The 9,486-nt window shown below is 38.2% G+C and overlaps 1 protein-coding gene across 1 annotated transcript in view; it reads right to left on the reverse strand.

The window, feature by feature from the left end:
* LOC107083334 (myoD family inhibitor domain-containing protein-like) overlaps window positions 1-9,486 on the reverse strand; it is a 63,632-nt gene that overhangs the window by 22,080 nt on the left and 32,066 nt on the right. The window contains exon 3 of the mRNA XM_015372472.1: window positions 8,479-8,601. Coding sequence (XP_015227958.1) covers window positions 8,479-8,601 — 123 coding nt within the window. The remainder of the gene's footprint in view (window positions 1-8,478; window positions 8,602-9,486) is intronic.

The raw sequence follows: 9,486 nt of genomic DNA on the forward strand, positions 1-9,486 counted from the left end.
ACATCCCTGTTCTCACACACCTGCTTATGATTATTAAAGTAAAATTCAGCACAAATGTTTCCTGCCGGGGTCTGAGCACCAAGGCCTTAAATTAATTGTATCAATAAAATTCTTCTAATTGTCTTTTCCTTTCAGATGGAATTTATTTGTGGATGTCTTCACTTATCCAACTTTTTAAGTCGACAGCTATTAGCCTGAAGACACTTTGCTAACGTTACTAGCCACAACTAGGATGAAAAATGTACTGTCTCAAGAAGCCGGATGTCCTTAAAGTAGCCTACCCACTTTTACAATTTCTCAGTTCGGTTCCACTCTAAAAGTGACAGAAGTTGACTCGAGTGCACAGGAACAGGTCGACATGCGAGTACGAGAGAATCAGCAAAGGAGAGCTCAGAGAAGGAGCATGAACTCATAAAGGTGACAGCCAGTTCTAATTGTCCAGTAGAAGATAATGATAAAATCCTTACTAATTTTTTTTTAAAGACTGCAAAAACTGGCATCCATGCTTTAACCTTTTTAACCAATATCCCTATTAAGGCCGTTTCTCATTATGTGTAATTGAGCGTTCTTGTGTACTCGTGAAAACTCATCAACCTACTACTGTTACAATTCACAAGAACAGCAGACTGAGAACGAACAAAGTCCATGTTGTCCCCGTTGTTCTCACCCCTCCCTATTTACCCAGCATGCATCAGAGCAGACTCGTCCGTTCTTGAGATTGACAGCTGTCCCAGCATGCACTGCGGCAGCAGCAGCTTCCAATGGAAGTATTAAGTTGAAAGTTCCCTTTTTTGTTGCCGTTGTTCAATAAAAGTATGTTTTAAGATAATTGGAGATGAGAATATTATACTTTTAAGCATCACTATATGGCCTATTTACCGATTAAATGCGTAATAAAAAATAAAGAAAAATCTGAAGTTGAGAGGACCATGGCAACCAGCGGACCTCTAACTGCAGCCCGTCTGCAGCAGCCCTCTCTCTGCAAAGCCGTGTGTGAAGGACCGCTGATTCTGATGCCGAGTTTTTTTGTTTTATTTGACATTTGATTTGTGTTTATCTGACTGTGTTCATTATTATTCCCCCACTAAATGAAAAAAGTCAGAATTTATTATGATCTAGAAACTATTAATTACAGGAGGTGAAATGCAGCTCTAGACGAGCTGAGCGTGTGGTGATGTCATCAGTACGCTTCTGTTCCAGTCGACCCATATTTATGCTGCGTGCTCCCGTTCTACCAGAGTCCAGACTTTCCTGTGTTCTTCTCAAGAACATACTTGGCGAGAACATGAGTCCGTAGTCGCGTTCTTGTGAATTGGCCTAAGTCAAGCAACAACAAAAGACCAAAGAAGCCACCCAACAGGTCAGAGACAGTGTTGTGGAGGATTTAATATAAGGTTAGGGTATAAAACAGTATCAAGAGGAAAAGCTGTGCTGCAAAGAACATTGAGCACCTTAGTCCTTACCACTGCTGCACTACTGGATCAGAAAACAAAAGTATGTATAGGCCGATACAAAATAAAAACACTAATATTGGACAGAAATATCATCCAGTCGATGTATCAATCTATCTCTGGTAGAAGGAGCTAAATCTGGAACAATTCTGGAAGAAAACAAGTACAAACCCTCTTTTCATCATGACCATAAATCCTAGCTATAATTAAAATGGTATGTTGTATTAAAATGGTCTATAATCAAAGACAGGAATCTTTGGCAAGACTTAAAATTGCTGCTCACAAACACTGGCAATTCATTGTGACTGAGCTCTAATTACTTTAAAGCAACTGCTTAAAGGGTTTTAGGCTGTTGATGTGCAAAGCTTGTAGAGACACTGAGGTGAAATTTCATTAAAGGGTCAATTGGTAGACTGAATGCAAAGGGAAACTCCAGGTGCATCATTTTGCTTCCATTACTTTGTCTTGGTTTATCAGTGCAAATCCTAAATAAAGTGCATTAAATGTGTGTTTTCGTAGTTAGAAAATGTGGAGAAGCTTAAGGGGTGTGAAAAGTTTAGCCAAGTATTGTTTGATTTAAACCTAGAGGGATGACATGGAACACCTGATAGTTGCGTAAGCTTTCTAGAGTAACATATGGAGTGGGCGGGTTCTCACAGTTTTTATTCTGGGAGACGGAATGACGCAGAGAGAAAGAAGAGAAAAGGAGCATTTACAGTCTTTTGCCAGGAACTTAAAATAGAGACAAAGAGCAGACGGGGCAGGTAGAGTCAGAGCAGACATCCACTCATCTACTTACCTCATACAAGGCTGTGTTCACCTACTTATCCAGTTATCCACTTCCTGTCTACAATGCTGGATATTCAGTTAGTACAAACTAGCTATTATGACGCCACCTATAGCTGGCTTTGGACTCGAAGAAAAGATCTCAGGCTGCAGCTCTCTAACACATTCTCAAATGACAGCTTATACAACCTCTTCCTCGCCTCAAAATTCCTCCTTTCAATCACCACTCACTCACTTAAATCATCTATCCTCTTCACTGTGCGGGGAAGCATGGACAGATTTAGGCCACAGTGGAGGATTTTTACATTTTTTTACCATGCTGTAAGGTTAGCGGCTTCGCATGAGGACGACTCTGCTTTATTATTACTTATTGTTCTGCAGGAATAAGGTCTTCCCCTAAATATTTTATCATGTCTTTTTATGCATCAGGGTTGCATGCTTGAGGGTGTACTCCCTTTTACCGCCAGTGGTTTAAACAATAATGACCGAATTTGGTTAAAATTTGGTTTAAATTCTACAACAGGCATGAAAAAATAAATGCGATGGACTAATGGCAAACCATGGCTTTGGTTTTGTTTCAGAAATCCGACTGTGTCTGCACATCAAGGCGAGTAAGACGGCGTCTGTCTCTCTCTGACTGAGACGAAACCACAGGACTTGTAATTTGAGAAAGAAAAGCGAGTAACGGCGGTTGATGATATAAAACGTTAAAAGGAGACTTGGAGCTTTGATGGCTCTCAGCGATGAAAGGAGAGAGGGAGGTGCTCCTTCAGGAAGATCTGGTAAATGAGTTTAGATGTTGCTAATCAATCTGTATGTAAAATAAAAGACAATACAGGCTTAAGTGGAAAAAAAAAGTAATTTTCGTTCAATTTTATAAAAGTGAGAGTTTCTCTTTGCCAAATGTTGACAGAAAACGCTACAGATGAATGAAGAAGCATTTAATAAGTAAAACCTCAGATTCAGCAATAAGCTGTGAAAACTCCCACTGATATTTGGAGCGATGTAAATGACGGGGAAGATGGCAAGAGACTTTTTCTTCCATTTGCTGAAAATATGAGCTGCGTTTCTATTGGTCTGCAAGACTTTAGCACTATATTGTATTGGTAGAACAGTGCGCATGCATCAACACTTGTGCAGCCTTTTGCAGAAGCTCCTATTTATATTTACTAGTATTTTACTAGTTTATTACATTTTTGTCTTTTATAACTTAAATTTTTCTGCTATTTATTTAAATAAAACATTAAAAAAAATTTCCTGCAAGGGATTAATAAAGTAATTCTGATTCAATGTGTGTGTCAAGAGCATGCACTTCTATTGAGGTTGAAGAGAAGAGAATGTAATGTTTGAAATGCAATTTGAAAAGAATGCAATTCGTAAATCTCAATCTAAAAAAAAAAAAAATGATCAGGGTTGTCAAAAGTATCGATACTCGAAAAAGTATCGATACCGAAACGTTGTATCCGGATACGATACTCGTTTTCAAAAGTATCGATACAGTGCCACCACCAGTGGCACCTAAACAGTCATTCATCTAAAGTGCAGAGTAGAGGACAATGCACTTTCTGAACACTGTGTGATTGAATAATTCTGTGCAATTATTTTTGTTTCTTAACCGGTTTGGCTAGTGTCATTGTTATGTGTGCAAAGCATAGCCAAGAAAGAGACACTTAATTTTAGTTTTGTAAGTTTTTATCAAGCTTGCTTAATATTGTGCAAAGCAAACAACCGCAAAATATTGTTCTCATTGTTTATTGTACTTATTTATTGTATTTTATTTATAAATGAAAATATTTCTGTAGAATTTTGGAGTCTTTGTTTTTATTCTTGTGGTATCGAAAATGGTATCGAGTATTGAATATTTTCCTTAGTATCGGTATCGAGTTGAAAAGTTCAGTATCGTGACAACCCTACAAATTATATAAAGAATTAAAAGTAAAATCTGTTAAAAAGTAGACTTGGAAAAAATTAAAAAAAAAGAAATGTCATCTGGAACAACAAATACAATCTGAGAAAAGAGCATAGACACAACCTAAAACAGTTTATTAAAACATTTTTTAAAGTTTAATTTCCGGATTGCTTTTTTTGATTTACATAATGTACATTTTTTTTCTATTTTCATTTAAAAAATGTTTCCTTTGCNGTACTGTCTCAAGAAGCCGGATGTCCTTAAAGTAGCCTACCTACTTTTACAATTTCTCAGTTCGGTTCCACTCTAAAAGTGACAGAAGTTGACTCGAGTGCACAGGAACAGGTCGACATGCGAGTACGAGAGAATCAGCAAAGGAGAGCTCAGAGAAGGAGCATGAACTCATAAAGGTGACAGCCAGTTCTAATTGTCCAGTAGAAGATAATGATAAAATCCTTACTAATTTTTTTTTAAAGACTGCAAAAACTGGCATCCATGCTTTAACCTTTTTAACCAATATCCCTATTAAGGCCGTTTCTCATTATGTGTAATTGAGCGTTCTTGTGTACTCGTGAAAACTCATCAACCTACTACTGTTACAATTCACAAGAACAGCAGACTGAGAACGAACAAAGTCCATGTTGTCCCCGTTGTTCTCACCCCTCCCTATTTACCCAGCATGCATCAGAGCAGACTCGTCCGTTCTTGAGATTGACAGCTGTCCCAGCATGCACTGCGGCAGCAGCAGCTTCCAATGGAAGTATTAAGTTGAAAGTTCCCTTTTTTGTTGCCGTTGTTCAATAAAAGTATGTTTTAAGATAATTGGAGATGAGAATATTATACTTTTAAGCATCACTATATGGCCTATTTACCGATTAAATGCGTAATAAAAAATAAAGAAAAATCTGAAGTTGAGAGGACCATGGCAACCAGCGGACCTCTAACTGCAGCCCGTCTGCAGCAGCCCTCTCTCTGCAAAGCCGTGTGTGAAGGACCGCTGATTCTGATGCCGAGTTTTTTTGTTTTATTTGACATTTGATTTGTGTTTATCTGACTGTGTTCATTATTATTCCCCCACTAAATGAAAAAAGTCAGAATTTATTATGATCTAGAAACTATTAATTACAGGAGGTGAAATGCAGCTCTAGACGAGCTGAGCGTGTGGTGATGTCATCAGTACGCTTCTGTTCCAGTCGACCCATATTTATGCTGCGTGCTCCCGTTCTACCAGAGTCCAGACTTTCCTGTGTTCTTCTCAAGAACATACTTGGCGAGAACATGAGTCCGTAGTCGCGTTCTTGTGAATTGGCCTAAGTCAAGCAACAACAAAAGACCAAAGAAGCCACCCAACAGGTCAGAGACAGTGTTGTGGAGGATTTAATATAAGGTTAGGGTATAAAACAGTATCAAGAGGAAAAGCTGTGCTGCAAAGAACATTGAGCACCTTAGTCCTTACCACTGCTGCACTACTGGATCAGAAAACAAAAGTATGTATAGGCCGATACAAAATAAAAACACTAATATTGGACAGAAATATCATCCAGTCGATGTATCAATCTATCTCTGGTAGAAGGAGCTAAATCTGGAACAATTCTGGAAGAAAACAAGTACAAACCCTCTTTTCATCATGACCATAAATCCTAGCTATAATTAAAATGGTATGTTGTATTAAAATGGTCTATAATCAAAGACAGGAATCTTTGGCAAGACTTAAAATTGCTGCTCACAAACACTGGCAATTCATTGTGACTGAGCTCTAATTACTTTAAAGCAACTGCTTAAAGGGTTTTAGGCTGTTGATGTGCAAAGCTTGTAGAGACACTGAGGTGAAATTTCATTAAAGGGTCAATTGGTAGACTGAATGCAAAGGGAAACTCCAGGTGCATCATTTTGCTTCCATTACTTTGTCTTGGTTTATCAGTGCAAATCCTAAATAAAGTGCATTAAATGTGTGTTTTCGTAGTTAGAAAATGTGGAGAAGCTTAAGGGGTGTGAAAAGTTTAGCCAAGTATTGTTTGATTTAAACCTAGAGGGATGACATGGAACACCTGATAGTTGCGTAAGCTTTCTAGAGTAACATATGGAGTGGGCGGGTTCTCACAGTTTTTATTCTGGGAGACGGAATGACGCAGAGAGAAAGAAGAGAAAAGGAGCATTTACAGTCTTTTGCCAGGAACTTAAAATAGAGACAAAGAGCAGACGGGGCAGGTAGAGTCAGAGCAGACATCCACTCATCTACTTACCTCATACAAGGCTGTGTTCACCTACTTATCCAGTTATCCACTTCCTGTCTACAATGCTGGATATTCAGTTAGTACAAACTAGCTATTATGACGCCACCTATAGCTGGCTTTGGACTCGAAGAAAAGATCTCAGGCTGCAGCTCTCTAACACATTCTCAAATGACAGCTTATACAACCTCTTCCTCGCCTCAAAATTCCTCCTTTCAATCACCACTCACTCACTTAAATCATCTATCCTCTTCACTGTGCGGGGAAGCATGGACAGATTTAGGCCACAGTGGAGGATTTTTACATTTTTTTACCATGCTGTAAGGTTAGCGGCTTCGCATGAGGACGACTCTGCTTTATTATTACTTATTGTTCTGCAGGAATAAGGTCTTCCCCTAAATATTTTATCATGTCTTTTTATGCATCAGGGTTGCATGCTTGAGGGTGTACTCCCTTTTACCGCCAGTGGTTTAAACAATAATGACCGAATTTGGTTAAAATTTGGTTTAAATTCTACAACAGGCATGAAAAAATAAATGCGATGGACTAATGGCAAACCATGGCTTTGGTTTTGTTTCAGAAATCCGACTGTGTCTGCACATCAAGGCGAGTAAGACGGCGTCTGTCTCTCTCTGACTGAGACGAAACCACAGGACTTGTAATTTGAGAAAGAAAAGCGAGTAACGGCGGTTGATGATATAAAACGTTAAAAGGAGACTTGGAGCTTTGATGGCTCTCAGCGATGAAAGGAGAGAGGGAGGTGCTCCTTCAGGAAGATCTGGTAAATGAGTTTAGATGTTGCTAATCAATCTGTATGTAAAATAAAAGACAATACAGGCTTAAGTGGAAAAAAAAAGTAATTTTCGTTCAATTTTATAAAAGTGAGAGTTTCTCTTTGCCAAATGTTGACAGAAAACGCTACAGATGAATGAAGAAGCATTTAATAAGTAAAACCTCAGATTCAGCAATAAGCTGTGAAAACTCCCACTGATATTTGGAGCGATGTAAATGACGGGGAAGATGGCAAGAGACTTTTTCTTCCATTTGCTGAAAATATGAGCTGCGTTTCTATTGGTCTGCAAGACTTTAGCACTATATTGTATTGGTAGAACAGTGCGCATGCATCAACACTTGTGCAGCCTTTTGCAGAAGCTCCTATTTATATTTACTAGTATTTTACTAGTTTATTACATTTTTGTCTTTTATAACTTAAATTTTTCTGCTATTTATTTAAATAAAACATTAAAAAAAATTTCCTGCAAGGGATTAATAAAGTAATTCTGATTCAATGTGTGTGTCAAGAGCATGCACTTCTATTGAGGTTGAAGAGAAGAGAATGTAATGTTTGAAATGCAATTCGTAAATCTCAATCTAAAAAATACAAATTATATAAACAATTAAAAGTAAAATCTGTTAAAAAGTAGACTTGGAAAAATTTTAAAAAATAAAGAAATGTAATCTGGAACAAGAAATACAATCTGAGAAAAGAGCATAGACACAACCTAAAACAGTTTATTAAAACATTTTTTAAAGTTTAATTTCCGGATTGCTTTTTTTGATTTACATAATGTACATTTTTTTTCTATTTCCATTTAAAAAATGTTTCCTTTGCTGGGAACAATAATGGCATAAAGTTTTATCTATAAAAAGAAAACTTAAAAGACCTCTGCGTACATAATGTTTTAAATGGGATTAACTGGAGAAAAAGGCTTACTTAAAAAATATTTTAAAAAACATCAAGATTTAAACTTTGAGCCAAATGACCAATATGTCCAGCGGACCCTAAATAACAAGCAAAGTCTGGGAAGGGCTGACACTGTAACAATCCAAAGAAAGGAAGCCAGGAAGAAAGACCTGACAGAGAACAGAGGAAACTGGAAAAAATCAAGAGACGTTTGTTTTTTTGGGTTCTGAGCACAAACCTCAAAGTTCAGATATGGGTGGAGATTTGGTCGTGTTCAAAAAGTTAAGTGTGTGGATGGATACCGACCTAATTCTCTTGGGTATTTGTTAAAAGGTCAGGATAATATGACTCATCTGAGGAGAAATCAGTAATGGAAACCGAACTGATGGTGTGTGTCGGTGAAGTTGCTTTACTCACATGTAATACTCTCTTTGGGTGCTGTGAGCGTTGTGTTGCAGCTATCTCCATCATCATCTAACAACCTTTCAGGACTGCCGTTTATCCTCAATATGAGGGGCTCAGTGTAGGTGTAGGCCACATCTGCAAAAAAAATAAACCCAAACAGGTAGTTCAGCGTTAAAAAGAAAGGCGGTGTACAAAATATCTGTAAAAGAGTCGCTTTTCAGATTCCAGATTTTATTTTGGATTAAAAATCCAGAGGAAATCCATTTCCGTGATTTCCCATCCACCAGCACTTAATTAATTAGACGAGAGTAATTCTGCTGACTTCAACAAAGCAGATTTTGTCTGTGTTGGTGAGTGCTATGTCCTAAACCTCCATCTGGAAGCAATTAAATCCATCCCCTAGTGGCTGTTTAGGGGTCTAAGTGAACGCTTGTGAAATCTGTGTTTATCCGTGTGTGTGTACGGGTGTTTGTGAGTAAATATATGTTTAAAATGTGCACATAAGGCAACATACGTGTGATATGTTTTTTAATTGTTCAAAGACACCAGAGAGTCCATTAGAAAAGCGGATTCTTTTTTCAACACGCAGACGACAGGGGCCTTCAAAGCGAGGCAGGCGCAGACCTCTGAGAGGTGCAGACTCATTCCTGGGTAAATGGGAGCCAGCTGGGTTTGATAAATACACACAAACCGAGCCACGTCCTGTGCGTGGACTCAACACTTCCCGGCTATGTTTATTTACTCTATCCGCTCTCTCACTTCTCTATCTGTCCTCTCCTGCTTCTCCCCTGGCTCTCCCTACTACTCTCAATTTCACATTCCTCTGTACATTTGAATTAATTTAACAGACTGATAGCCACTTTTCTGGCAGAGCACATCGTCTTCTAAAAGTCTGAGGTGGAGAGGTCCTAAAAGAAACCTTTGAGTTGTCAGAATCTCACCTGAAGACAACATTCATGATTACAGATGCCTTTATCTGATGCCTTTATCTGCAGCTGTCAATGAGAACCAGTCGCAAGT

The sequence above is a fragment of the Cyprinodon variegatus genome, unplaced genomic scaffold (assembly GCF_000732505.1).
Source record: "Cyprinodon variegatus isolate N-32 unplaced genomic scaffold, C_variegatus-1.0 Scaffold72, whole genome shotgun sequence".
NCBI lineage: Eukaryota > Metazoa > Chordata > Actinopteri > Cyprinodontiformes > Cyprinodontidae > Cyprinodon > Cyprinodon variegatus.